The following is a 15,693-nucleotide window of genomic DNA, read 5'->3' as shown; positions in this document are numbered from 1 at the left end:
AGGGCATATATAAACCCAAAGGCCCTTTTCAGGGCCACCCACATCTCTCGATAAGAGATAGACTTTCAATTGCCTACCCCCTTTTTTTATTTTAAAAAACAAAAACCAAATCCCATGTTCAATTCCCCTTGTCCCTAGAATTGCTTTTTTTCTCCCATGTTAAATTTCCCTTGTCCCTAGACTAACCCAAAATAGATTCCCATGTTAATTCCCATTGCCCCCAGAGTGCCGGGTCAGTTTTCCCCATGTTAAATTTACATAGTCCCCAGAGTGCCGGGACCCTGTTTTTAATGGTAAGTCCCATTGTCCCTAGGGTGCCCCACTTCACTACTTAGGGGTGTGCTTCATTAGGCTGCCTACATATTATGGGTGTGCTTCATTAGGCAGCCTACGTATTAGGGGTGTGCTTCATTAGGCAGCCTACGTATTAAGGGTATGTTTTTCATACACAAGTAAAACAAAGTTTTATGTGAGTAGTTGCTTCTTAAATAAAATTTTGAACATAAAGGTACACTTTTGATATCTTAAGCTGTGTAATTTGCACAGGGATAAAATGTTCCATTGTAAAGCAGGTGGACAAATATTATTATTAAGCTCTACCTCATAATGCCGTTCATTATAACGCTATTCTGGATATAATGGTACTGCTATAGATTCCATGCAAAACATGAAGTCGTCATATTTGAACAGATCTATCAAATGTATGAAAATATAGATTGAAACGTTTCTGTTGCAACAGTTTTTGAAACACATTCAAACATATCCGCTATACTGTGACTCTCACTAGACCTCGGTTCACTACACACTACTGTTCTTGGCGTGCTGCGTTTTGGTGGACATCATGGTCAGCAGTCCCAGGTACTCGATTATAATGAGGGATAACTATATTTAATATAGCAGTCCCAGGTACTCCATTATAATGAGGGATAACTATATTTATAATAGACTGTTTCACACTAAAGAAGAGTGTGTATTCAAGCTTTGATGTTGTTCTTGTAGAGTTTAATGCCATTTTCAGCACACAATAGGCTATACATGGTGGCCAGTATTAATGGTGGAGGAACAAAACGGGAAAACCCTAGAAACAATGATTGACCCATGAGAAGCTACTGGCAAGCTTTCTCACGTACCCATATTGGCTGAATCTGAGACTCAAACCCATGCAGACAGAGGTGAGATGGCAGTGATCTGTAATGGAAAGCGCTTTAGACCACTTGGCCACTCGGGGCCCTCAAGCTTTGTATTTAGTGATCAAATGCAGATGATAAGAGGTACATAATATAAGGACAGCAACTCGAGCAAGAGGAATTAGTTTCCAAAGAGTATTATGCAGATGTAGAATAATTATGATTACATCTCACTCTAGAAAGGATCACATTAGTTCTTTGTAAAGATCTATTTCCATTATACAACATTTTGCAATAAGCCTTGCAGTGAGAAAACAAATCAAATATTAAATAGCACAATTCATAAATATTTCGTCTTAAACGTCAGTGGCCATCTAATATAAAATTTGCATTGTCAGGAAATACAGTCTTGGAATATTTAACAGTAACATGCACGTAGTGAATCATCATTATCATCATCATCATCAATTATAGGTTTGTAAGAATGCATGTACAAAATTGGCTCATTTATTTGTCTTAATTGAAAATGTTTGGATCGTGTTCACCAATTTTCAATTTTGACTAAATGTAGTTAAGCAAATAATAATATGGGTTTACAAAATTGTTTGATTTGGATTCCGATTTCAGTAAATACATGTATCTGTGACCAAAGCTGTAAATACATTCTATAACACATATGTAATACACATGGAATACACACAGAATACGTATGGAATAAGAATTGAATACACATGGAATATGTATGGAATGCACATGGAATACACATCGAATACATGTGGAACACACATGGAATACAAATGGAATACACATGGAATACATGTGGAATACACATGGAAAACACACGGAATACATATGTAATACACATGGAATACACATGCAATACACATCGAATACATTTGGAATACACATGGAATACAAATAGAATGCATATGGAATACACATGGAATACATATGGAATACACATGGAATACACATGGAATACATATGGAATATATATGGAATGCACATGGAATACATATGGAATACATATGGAATATATATGGAATACACATGGAATACATATGGAATACAGTTGGAATACACATGGAATACATATGGAATATATATGGAATGCACATGGAATACACATGGAATACATATGTAATACACATGGAATACACATGCAATACACATGGAATACACATGCAATACACATCAAATACATTTGGAATACACATGGAATACACATGCAATACACATGGAATACATATGTAATACACATGCAATACACATGCAATACACATCAAATACATTTGGAATACACATGTAATACAAATGGAATACAAATGTAATGCATATGGAATACACATGGAATACATATGGAATACACATGGAATACACATGGAAAACACATGGAATACATATGGAATATATATGGAATGAACATGGAATACATATTGAATGCACATGGAATACACATGGAATACATATGGAATGCACATGGAATACACATGGAATACATATGGAATACATAGCACAGAGCACAGAATGATATTAGGAGTTAAATATTATCATCATTTTTACAAACAGCAGATAATTTGTTTCTATAGGTAAATTGGAGTGCTCTTTAACTTCATATTTGATTTCCTATTCTTCATTGCAATTTTAACTTCTGATGCTCATTGATGTTTATTCCTGGTTTGAATATGCACACAAAATGCACTATGAATCAAGTTTAATCTTAAGCATATTGTATCCTAGCACACGGATATATAAATGGACAGGATTACATCATCAATTAAATCCCAATCCAACCACCTCATATTCCCACAATTGTCCGCCCACCAACCCCTTTGAAAACAAAATTAGGAGCAATGACATAAAGATCTGACATACACACCACCACCACAACAAGCAAAAAGAAACTACTCATGCATGTGTAAGTACATTTATGGGTGGTGTAATGAAGTTGGGTCTGCTTTCTACCTTACTCTTTTATGATAATGAGCTGAGCCCAAAAGGGTCAACTGAATAGCCCCTTTTAAGTGGTCAGATACTGGTTTCTTTGCCCAGTCATGTGTAGGGGCTTGCAATTGCACACAGTTAACTGAATTGTAACTAGTGTCACTTTCAACTGAACTGCAAAGGAGCAGATACATCATCAATTAAATCCCAATCCAGCCACCGCCCACACCCAAAACTGTCTGCCCACCACCCAGTTTGAAAATAAAATTAGGAACAATGATATATTGATCTGACATACACCTTATTCGAAGATGCCATACAGAAAAATGTTTTTATTTGTTTTGGAAAACTTATTTCTTGTTTAAAGGTATGTACTAAATACTCTCTCATTTGCATAGATGATTATTCTTCATTACACTAATCACAAAGAAGCAAAACAAATGTACAATTAAAAAAATGTCATCTATATATTATAATAATGTAATTACATAGATATTTTCAACTATAATTTTGACGGCATGTTAAGTCCATTTCCTCCATATGTCTAACCTAATAGCAGGCATGACATTCATAAACAAACAATTATTTTTATTGACAAGAAGTTTCAACCACTGTGACACCATTAATTCATCATTTTCAGCATCATACATTAAAAGAGAAATACAATAATTAGAAAATCACATGAAAGGGAGATAATAATAATGCAGCTCTTCTCCCTTCAGGTAAATCTTGGCTTGCATTTATTTGCATATCAGAAGGAATGGATTTAATTTTACCTTGAACCTCTTTAAAATGTTAGTCATAATCAAAAGGAAAGGACCATGTTGTTCTGTTTTGTGTTACATACCCCCAATCATTAAATATTAACATCATTAACTTTTATATTTCATTTCTACTCTTGACTTACATTGAGAAAGCCTATTGAAACTATTCTGTATTATCTGAAAATGTTATTATCTTGTGAAACATTTGTTCTCAAAATAATGGCAGTATATATAGATGCGAGACAAAATCGATATAATGATTTGTTATCTAAATTTGTATAGGTCGAAACATGTTCATTACATTATTGTGATGCAATATTGCTTTTGCCAAACGTAATGCATTACCATGGGATAAAGTAGGCATTATGTTTGTGTAACAGAAAGCGTTTGGTACCAGAATGACAATAAAAAACCTTATCCTAATTTCAAATGTGGTACCTTTCAAAAGTAATTCATTACTTTTTATAAAGTACAGAGAAGAAATGCATTTTTTTTATTTCTTATATTTCAATGCCTTGTATTTACCTTATTTTACTTAAAGGACACAGATAATCTGTGGTTAAGTTTTGAGTTAAATTAGATTAGTTTTCAGTTTTCATGAAAGGCAGAGATGCAGTAACTTCATGATTTGCCTTTCTCTGAGTATTTAGACATTGTGTTATTATCCTTGATTTATGTCAAGGAAAGACTTTTGCACTACTATGATTTTTGACAAATAATTCAGGTTTACTTTATGTTAATATACTACTTACTTGATATAATGCTGAATCACTTTTTTTCTTGTTGCAGCTAACACTGCTGCCTTCTCTGCTGGCATTTTGTTCTTTTTGACTTTCTGTGTGTTCTACATTCTGGATGGATACTACAGTACAATGACCCAAAGTCAGAAATTAGCTGCTTGCCTGTTGTCCAATATTGCCATGGCATTTGGGGTCAAGGCCATTGCCATCTATGAAGGAATAGGTAAATTATTAGCAGTGTTCTATTTCACATCTTGGTAAATAGATTTTCATTCAAGTTAAGGCATAATGTAAACAAGTTTGTCAGTTTCTATTCCATACCCTGTTGTATATGACACAAATTATGTTATTTGTCCTCAGTATCATTTTAATGAAATTGCTTTAAATGAATTCTTACATAAATAGGTGTGTAGAATTGTTGGATGAACAGCATGAACTATCCATGTGTCAACACTGGAGTTATTGAATTGTCAGAGTGCACGTCTCATAAAGTTATCATCTTTCATGCTCTTATGTTTTATATTTATCCAATGTGCACTAATAAAAGCTAATCTGGATATTCATCTTGTGCATAATGGCTGCAAGCATGAACTGATATTATATCCAGTCCTGTTACACAGAAAGTGGACAATCTATGAATGAAAATAAATCAAAGCACTTGTCATTGCATCTTGTTGATCTAAAGGCACAAGTTTTTTATATCTTTATTTTGTATTAGTCAAATTACTGTTCCGAATCTGAATAACACCATATAGTTGTCTGAGTAATACTATATAGTTGTCTGAGCAATGCCATATAGTTGTCTGAATATTAATATATAGTTGTCTGAGTAATACCATATAGTTTACTGAGTAATACCATATAGTTGTCTGAGTAATACCATACAGTTATCTGAGTAATACCATATAGTTGTCTGAGTAATACCATATAGTTGTCTGAATATTAATATATAGTTGTCTGAGTAATACCATATAGTTGTCTGAGTAATACCATATAGTTGTCTGAGTAATACTATATAGTTGTCTGAGCAATGCCATATAGTTTACTGAGTAACACCATATCGTTGTCTGAGTAATACCATATAGTTGTCTGAGTAATACTATATAGTTGTCTGAGCAATGCCATATAGTTTACTGAGTAATACCATATAGTTGTCTGAGTAATACCATATAGTTGTCTGAGTAATACCATATAGTTATCTGCGTAATACCATATAGTTTACTGAGTAATACCATATAGTTGTCTGAGTAATACCATATAGTTGTCTGAGTAATACCATATAGTTGTCTGAGTAATACCATATAGTTGTCTGTCAAACATTGTTGCATGTTATCCCTAATATGCTAAACATGTCAAAGTGGTCCTCCACTGATCTTTGTATCTGGTTCTTGTGTAACATGCTTTTGTAAATCTAATTTGCTCAGAAACAGAACAAAAAAGTAAGGATGTGATTGCAGTCAGTTTCTTCAACTAGACCTCATAAGATAGGACATGATTGTAATCTGAACAGATTTCTTGTTTATTTTGTGTCAGACACAAAGGAATTTGAAATATTTTGCAGGCCTTTCTTGTTTCTTCAGTTTCAACCCAAAAGTGACTTGTAAATTTGAGTGTGACCAGACGCATGCATTTTCATGAAATGGGTCAGTCAAGAAAAAGCATTGCCATTCTCATTTTTAAAACCAATCTTGAAAAGCATTCTCATCCTCACTAAACACAGATGCATCTACTTGACTACTATTCATGAGTAAACATCAGACATTTGTTTGGCAGACAGAAACTGAATTAGTATTTCATATATTCTCTCAGACCTATATTAATAGTTTTGCTTTGCTTTTCATCTTCCATTTTCATTTATATTGTATGTTTTGAAGTGTTTCTTTCATTATTGAAAATTTCAATTTGGAGACATTTATTTATGTTAAACTGTTAAACATCTTATACAATGACGTTTATTCATAATTTTACCTCAGGATCATGCCAATGTTATAGGAGCCTGGCATGTAACTTACATGGTATATGGGTCATAAACTGAGCCTAGATGACTTTAGGTTGCGCTTTATAACACAGACTTTATGCAAAAAACTGGACAGCAAGTATTATTTGAAAAAAACACCTCCTAGAGGAAACAATACTTTGACCTTAGACTGCACATTTTTTGTGTGAGTACTGTATGTACTCACTTGTAAATTGGGTCGAACTGCAAAGTACACATTATTCTTGTGAGTACTGTCTGTACTCATTTGTAAATCGGGTAAAACTGCAAATTGCATAGACTCAGATCTGCTGTTGCATAATGCTCCTTCATATATGGATTTGTACAGTTCATTAGGAGTAATTGGTTGAACAAACAACATTGACCCTGATCTGACGGTGCAGCTTGCAATAGTATATTAGGTTTGTATTCTATGCAGTTGGATCTGTCTTAGAACCAAGTAATTATGGTAGTTGTAATGGTTGATCTATTAAAGTATTTTTCACCAGGATCAGGAGCACAATGGAGCAATTTCAGCGAGCCAGGATTAGTGGATGACAAATTCACCCTACTGTTAGCCATTATCATGTTGCTTGTGGACACAGCAATCTACATGATTGTTGCAATGTATGTGGACAGTGTCCACCCAGGGGAATTCGGTGTAGCGCAGCCTTTCTATTTTCCTTTCCTGGTAAGAATAAAATTGATGTGTTCAATTTATTGGGGGAACGAATGATGAAACATATAAAACCCCATTAGCAGCAACAAGACCAATAATAATAATAATAATAATAATAATAATAATGCTGTATTTATAGAGGGTGACTCATTAGTCAGGGACTATTAAGAACTATTGTCCCTTGAGGCCCTCTTAAGGAGAGTATAACAATGCACATTATATGAAGATAGCAATAATTACTGTTCATTTTAACATGTTTAGTGTTACAATACTAAATTCCATTATCTATTAGAAACACATACATGCTCATGATATCTATTCTTAAATACTCTAGTATTTTCAGCAGATTTTACATATAGTGGAAGCTTATTCCACAGAATTGTACCAGAGTATTGGAAACTCTTTTTAAATTGCTCTGTTTTTGGTTTTGGTGCTAGAAGGTTTCCATGTGATATTGATCTCAACTGGTATTGTGTTGAAAAAGGCCTGAATAAGTCCTGAAGATACTCTGGTGCAGTTCCATGTAGACATTTATACAAAAGAACTGCCTTGTGAAAATCTATCATGTCATTTATTTTGAAGCATTTGAGTTCTATGAATAATACTTTTGAGGGATGATCAACAGATGCATCTAAAATTACATGTGCTGCTCGTTTCTGAAGTTTATAAATCCTGTCAAGCTCAGATTTAGCACAGTTTCCCCATACATTAGAACAATAATCCATTGTTGGAAGAATATATGACTTGTATAGATTGCGAGTTTCCATAGGTAAAAATCAATAAGAATAAATAAAACAACATTCCATTACAGACATGTTTTTTTCATTAACGCAAATATAATTTCATAAGTATTTTATGTACATGAGTTTAAAACTAAGAAATAAAAAACATCATCAAAATTCACTAACATTGGAATGAGAATCATTCGTCCTTTGCTTAAAATTATTAGTCAGGTATGTATTCATTACATAGCAACACATTGTTGTCAGGTATGTATTCATTACATGGCATCACATTGGTGTCAGATATGTATTCATTACATGGCAACACATTGTTGTCAGGTATGTATTCATTACATGGCAACACATTGTTGGAATAATGTTGTGGTTATTTGGTTCTCCTTTTATTTATTTTGTACTTAACATAAAATTATATTAATGAGGCAAAATGTAGCATTAGAAATCAATGCCACACTACATTACATGATTAAAATGTAAAGACTACAAAAAACTGTTTAAGATCTCAGAGCGAAGATAAGTCCTTCCTTTAACATCTGCCTCCACCACTAGCTGAAATGAACTGTTATGCTGAACATTGGATGAATGAAAAGTTTATTTTTTTGTAGCCATCCTACTGGTGCAGTAAAAAGATAGACCAGAGTGCTCGCAGTAACAATGACATGGGTTATGACCCTGAGTATTTTGAAAGAGAGCGAACAGATATGAAGTGTGGAATATCTATCAAGAACCTCAAAAAGGTCAGTTGCATAAATAATCTTTCATGAATATATTGAATAACATTATATGCCATGACCCATTTGCAGCAATCTTGTGTATTACTCAGCTAGTTTCATAACTTTTATATCACATTAGGAATTTAAATTATGAATGTGCTGATCTGCCAATAAACTGTATCATACTTTTCAAGTGAAAATAAAAAAGACACCTGCTTATAAGTTTCTATTTCTTAAATGTAGAGTTCTGTCTGTGGCTCTTGGTTAAATTATTGTAAATTAGGGAAAGGTTTTTGATTAACACAGAGACAGTTGTCATCCACCTAAATATTGCCATCTCTATTTGAGGCAATAAAAAAAAATCAAGCTGGCACTTTATTTAACTTTAAAGTTGAATCATATACCCCTTACAATTCAAAATTTGATTTATAGCTGGTTATGAAATGTTGTAATGTATATTTAGTTTGTATTTTGTGTTGTTTACCAATGCAATAGGAAAAAGACCCTTTTCCTGGTTCATTTTTGTTCTCAAACTTCTTTTATTTATTTTGTTTACTTCAAAATTGCTCATTCTTACTTCAACATCCAAAGTGGAATCAGTCTTATTGATGTGTTTAGTTTTTAATTTGAGAGGATTTACTTATTTAAAGTATTCAGTGGACAAAGTGGTCAATATTTTCGGACTAAAACACTATTTTGGGATTATTGTGAATTCATTCAAGAACATTTTGGATTATATCATTGTGATACATCAAGACTTTTGACTCATTAGCATATGAGGCTGTTAGCATTTTCAAAATTTGAATTCACTCAGAACACCACTGGAAGTCCTTAGGAACTCTATATATTTGGACTTGTTATTGAACTTTTTGGACTGTGTGATTGCACTTTTTTTACTATGAGGGGCTGTAAGTTCTGTTTAAATTTTCACTTTCTATTATGGGAACATATATTATTTGTTATATTGACAAATCTTGCATGTTTTCACTAATTTCTGTTTTTTAGTTTAAGTCCATAGATTGGTAACAAAAGTGAAAACTAGCCAGTTAAAAAGTTTTAGTGTTTAAATTTAGCACAATTTACATAAACTTGGGATCTGCCACTAAGCTATGAAATCCTTTCTCATTTAAGATTAAAACTGGTATCACAGTTGTACAGAAATTTACCCTATGCTTAGAAATCCAAGAGAAAACACTCGAAATATATTGATAATTCTTTGAAACTAAGGTTACTTTTTCTGACAAAATGGTCCTTTCCCATTATTCCTTGAATATGGTAAATAACAAAATGTGAGCAGAAAAATGTTCGGAAATTTCTCATGGAAATTTTATTCTTATGGATGTTTTATTACATAAGTTAGTGCACAGCAAGTCTGTAATTAATTAATGGAGCTAATTAGTCATATGCTGAACTTGAAAATAAGCATTTTGTTAAAGTAACATAGTGACAATACTTGTTACCAAAACAAATGGAAAACTGTGAAGTGTTTTATATTTTATCGTATTAAACAAGATAATTATACTTATATTTTGTTTTATGAAATGCCTGATGTTAGATAGTTTTTAAAGACAAAATACCCTCTGTACGTTTGAAAGCCACCTGCATTCTGGTAACTGCATACGTTTGATCAAAGAATACATAGAATGTTGACAGCAGTGATTTCCGAGAGCATCAGAGTTAGCACAAGTTTAGGGTCATAAAATATTTTAAATTGTGATCTTTATCATCATAACAGTTAAAAAAATTTGTATCAGTGATATATCAGAGAAGTTTGTGTATTTAAATAGAATTCTTTATTTCCCTTAGCTATAACATGGTTTCATGTCATACTCATTTGTTCTTGAATTTACATAATAATATCCTTCATTTCTTCAATGTTATTGTTCGAAAAAGGCATTTTGTTCAATTTAGTTTCTAAAGGACATCGGTTCATTGATATGCAACAAGAGCTGTCTTAACATGTGTCATTTTACTTTCACATAGTCACAGTTTGCCCCCACCTGTTAAGGATAAAGTCCCTACGGAGAACACTGGCATGTATAACTATACTCCATTCAAAAGAAGATGGTTAAAATTTTCTATATATTTCTTTGCCAACATATTAATATATTTTGGCTAAATTATTACAGATACAAAGATGATGGAGGTGCACGCAAATGTGCAATGTACATGTTTTCAGTGATGTATTATACATGTATCATCTAATCTCAATGGCCAATAAAATAGCTATTCAAATTTGTAAAAACCTCCTTCTGTTTTTTTCCAAGACAAAATTCAGATTAAGTTTATCAGACCCTCATATGGCTGATATTCCCCAATGCAATGTTAGACATCTGTGGAATGTTAGACATCTGTGGAATGTTAGACATCTGTGGAATGTTAGACATCTGTGGAATAAGACCTCTGCACTTGCTACTCAGACTTTGCAAGTGTTTATTAATTTAGCCCTCTAATTGCTTTATATCACTAATTCATCAAAAGAAGCCATTATGCAAAGATATTTTATGAAACATATTTTGTAGGAATTTGGATCTGGAGAAAACAGGACTGTGGCTGTTAATGATTTGTTCCTGAACATGTATGAAGGTCAAATAACATCACTTTTGGGTCATAATGGAGCTGGAAAAACCACCACTATGAGCATGTTAACAGGTCAGTGCTTAATTTGGGATCTACAAATAATTGCAGAATGTTTATGTATTCTAATTTAGTTGATCATAACTGTAGTTTGAGGTGTGATTTCCATCATTACAATCAGTTAAAGCAGATCAAACTTATAATGTGATATCTTTTGTATCAAATCAAGTAAATTGGATATAATGATATAAGTTAAAAGGCATGCATGTCCCACTAATGTGAGCTGGCAGTCACATTAAGGTGTAACTCCACACATTTCAATTGGCCAGTTTTAAATAGTATTACTTATGATACATAATTAAATCATTTAATATTAATTAGTGGATTATCATAATAGATAGCAAGGAAACCAAGTGAAGAGCATACTAGTTGCAAGAATAGATTAATTTCATAAATAGGACATCATTATAGAGATGCTAAATTAAACGTTTATAGGGATCTTATAATTCCCTAATTGGCATTTTAATTTTTCTTTTTAAAGATTATGGAATCTTTCTGGAACTGATTCCACAAATGACTACATAAATACATTACTACTTAAACAACAAAAGTAACGTGTCAAACATTTTATTTCTCAAAATAAATAATCATCTATTATTGTTTCCTGTCTTTAAAAAAAGAATATAATTCTGTTCTGAAACAATGGTAACACTGCAGCATGCTAAAAGCAGTTGCATAATATGTAAAGACTTTGTTGGTAGGCAGGTAATGATCAGTTAAACCATGTGAGTTTTTATTATAGCAATATTTCAAAGATTTGTCATTTTGAAAGTAAATGTAATTCACACAGACAAGGAAATAACTAGGAAGAAGCTATTTATTCAAAGTTATTCTAAACATGATTATAAGACAAGCATTCAGCCATTTATTGCCGTTCTCCCTATCTCTTTCTGAATGTTCCCATTTCACAGCTGGTAAACACCAGATTTTTAATTTTTCAGGAATACTGCAGCAACTTGAGTTCTCTACATTCTGTATATTTTGACATTTTTGTACACACATTACTGTGAACAAGTGTATTCATCTGTCCTGTGTTCATTTTATGTGCAAGACTCGGTTTGGATAATACTGTATCATCAAATGATGTACAAAATTATCAAGCCATCAAAATTTGTGATGGTACATTTGGTACTCTTTTTCCATTAGGAAATGCAGGTGTCTTTAGATGCAACAATATAGTAGTCAGTATGCAGTTAAAGTGGCTTTCAAAAACCTACCGGTAGTTAGGGTTGCTAATTTTGTCCCTCATCTCGTTATATTGCCACAATGTGTTCACAGGGGCATAAGATATTTCGTATCAGATTCAGTCAAAACATGTGAAACTTAAATGTGCACATTTTATTGTTGCTAGTGGTCGTAAATGTAGAAACATTTACCAGCCATGGGTATCCAACATTGGTAAATCTGTATTAAAAGAAACTCATTATAAAGGCTAATTATGGTATACAAAGGATATATTCAAACATTCCATGAAAAGTCATATAGAGTTGCCATATATAATAAAAAAGCTTGTCAATGGAGAGCACCCTGCTTGTAGAGTTTCTGACTGAAGCTATTGTGAAGACATTCCATATTTAAAATTTGCACTTTGTTAGTAACAGAATCACAGAATAACTATGCAAACATTTACATTGGTATCAGGAATTTCATTGTTGGCCAGAATAACATCACATCACAAGCTGGGTGGGTGGCAAAAGTCTATGATATTTTTTTTCTGCCATTCAGTGTATGTAATAAGGCAAATATTAAACAGTTACATAATCATAATGTTAATGAAGAAAATATATAATTTTGCAGCTATTTTTTCCACATTGTTTATATACATTATTTCACCAGTAGAAATATTGATGTTTTGGTTATGTTTCTCTTGTTGAAGTTTCGATATAACGGAATGGTACTTCCTTATATAGAAACCATCTGTGGAAGTGGGCTTAGAGAGACACATATTTGACAAAAGAGTCTATGCCCATCAGCACTCAAAGTATCATTTAAAAATAAGTATGTTTCTTTGTATCCCCCACCCAGGTTTCATCCCCCCAACAAGCGGCACAGCTATAGTCAATGGTTACGATATAAGAACTAACATTTCCAAGGTTCGTGAAAATCTGGGTATGTGTCCACAGCATAACATCCTTTTTGACTCCATGACAGCTGAGGAACATCTCAAGTTCTTTGCTCTGGTAAGATAATAATTATCTGTAAATTTGTTGATGCTATCATTACTTTTATTTTGTGGCAATGTCTGTTTTGCTAGAGTTGTTGTCTACATTTGGACAGTAGTGTTCTTTTTCAGAGGCCTATTTCAAGAGAGGCCACCCTTGTTATGAAGTTACATAAAGGTATGAATGTCTATTAATTTATTCCTATGAAAGAGGGAATCACTTTTAAAAAGCCAGTTTTCCATTGCAGAGAAGATAGCTTCAAAATAGGGAGAGATTAATCAGAATTGTGTTTTACTCTGTTTAATACAGCAATCCTTCTCTACAGAGTGTCCCGTTTTTTACTCTGTTTAATACAGCAGTCCCTCTCTACAGAGTGTCCCATTTTCTAGTCTGTTTAATACAGCAGTCCCTCTCTACAGAGTGTCCCATTTTTTACTCTGTTAAATACAGCAGTCCCTCTCTACAGAGTGTCCCATTTTTTACTCTGTTTAATACAGCAGTCCCTCTCTACAGAGTGTCCTGTTTGGATATTAATGCAACCTCAGTACACAGTACACTTTCATGGTTCCATTCAACATAGCTATAGCAAGGGAATACTATATTTTATGTACACTTGTATGGTTCTGGTCAACATACCTATAGGACAGAACCAAATATTTTATCTGCCATGTATGCAATAGACAAAATCCTTTCATTTATATGCAAGCCCACAAAAGAATTCAACATAATTATAGGAAGGGACTCTTGTATCATGTGTCCACTTTTAAGTTTTATTTGTTAAAGGATATATCTGACCAGAGCAAATTCAACTTCACTGACACAGTCACGTGCATAACCATGAACCTTTATTTAGTGAATTTATGTTTTTAGTGAATTTATGTTTGGGTATTTCTTACAATATCCAAAGCATGTTGCAGTTTTTCATGCTACATTAAATGCTATAAATTTGTGCATTAAACCTTAATTTTCAGACTTGCACAATGTGGAAGATCAATAATCAACTCCCTGAATCCATTCATCTTCAGGCAAGATGTCCATTGTTGCTAACATTATGTGTTGCTGAACTGTTTTTCACATTCAGTGACTTATTCAGGTGTTTAGAAAATAAAAAGATTGGCAAAGCATTTAGATATAACTCTGATGAATACTTGATTTACTGTACTGCATTTTATTAGTAATTGAATTATGGGAAAAGAAGAATAAGTTTCTAACTTTTTGTGGGGCGTTTGGCAAATGGTGAGAAAAGTATAACTACAAATGAAAAAAATTATATGATATAAAAGTATATAATAATGGTAAATCTTCATCCTATTTTGAATATGTCACACTGTTACATTTCTTGTCTGTTTTCTTCCAACTACTAAAATTTATCAAATGCCATTAGATCACTGACTTGATGTTGAGATATCGTAAAAATCACACAAACAGCAAAATGTGATTCAATTTTAATACTTTCAGATACTGTGTAAGGTTTACATGTATAATGGAATTGTACATTTGCAATATTTCCTATAGAACATGGAACCATATTCTACATTTACTGTGCATCTTTATTGGCTCCATCAGTGGGGATATTTGATATTAGTACACAGTCATTTCTGGTTATCCTGTTATTTCAGATCCATACAGTTTATTTGTGTCAGGTCATTGAATGTCTTATAAATGTGTCTAACAATCAGATTTAGTTAATATACATTTAAAGATAACTATTGTTGGAATAAAATGACTAAACTGCATTAATTCTCATGCTGGAAACATATTATATTGCTCAGATCAGTGAAATGGAGAATCATGTAATTTTATACATAAATTTGCTATAGAGATTATAATTTTGTTTCACCTGTTATGAATGCAGAACTCAAAACTTTTCTAGCAAGTCTGTAAATTGATTACGTTTTGCATTCATAGATGACTGTAAAAGGATTGTTGCATTCCATCAACATATATCTAGTTTCAGTTGTTCTATTTGGTAATAATTTAATCAACATACACAGAAAAGTAAATTGGTTATTACCAGTCAACTTCCTTAAATGATGCACTGGATGTGCTGGTGTTGACAACGAGATAAAGCACATGTCAACAATTTTTTTTCTTGAGGTTTAGTTGAAAGACTTCAATAAGATTTCTAGTCCAAGATGTGTTGTAGAAAGTAATTTTCTACTTTAGCCCGACGAGTCAAATGGCTACTCATAACGTGATCGTTGATGAAACA

General features: G+C 32.7%; 1 protein-coding gene across 2 annotated transcripts in view; it reads left to right on the top strand.

Moving 5' to 3' along the window:
* The window catches only part of LOC149804105 (phospholipid-transporting ATPase ABCA3-like), a 121,155-nt gene that overhangs the window by 58,552 nt on the left and 46,910 nt on the right, over positions 1 to 15,693 (top strand). For both annotated transcript variants that reach the window (XM_089954073.1, XM_089954072.1), the window contains exons 5-9: positions 4,625 to 4,798; positions 7,060 to 7,241; positions 8,575 to 8,706; positions 11,205 to 11,334; positions 13,345 to 13,499. In XM_089954073.1, the coding sequence (XP_089810199.1) occupies positions 4,625 to 4,798; positions 7,060 to 7,241; positions 8,575 to 8,706; positions 11,205 to 11,334; positions 13,345 to 13,499 (773 nt within the window). The remainder of the gene's footprint in view (positions 1 to 4,624; positions 4,799 to 7,059; positions 7,242 to 8,574; positions 8,707 to 11,204; positions 11,335 to 13,344; positions 13,500 to 15,693) is intronic.

Source organism: Sinohyriopsis cumingii, chromosome 3 (assembly GCF_028554795.1).
Source record: "Sinohyriopsis cumingii isolate HCF-2022 chromosome 3, ASM2855479v2, whole genome shotgun sequence".
NCBI lineage: Eukaryota > Metazoa > Mollusca > Bivalvia > Unionida > Unionidae > Sinohyriopsis > Sinohyriopsis cumingii.
The sequence above is the reverse complement of the archived record's forward strand: the minus strand, read 5'-3'. Positions and strand labels throughout refer to the sequence as shown.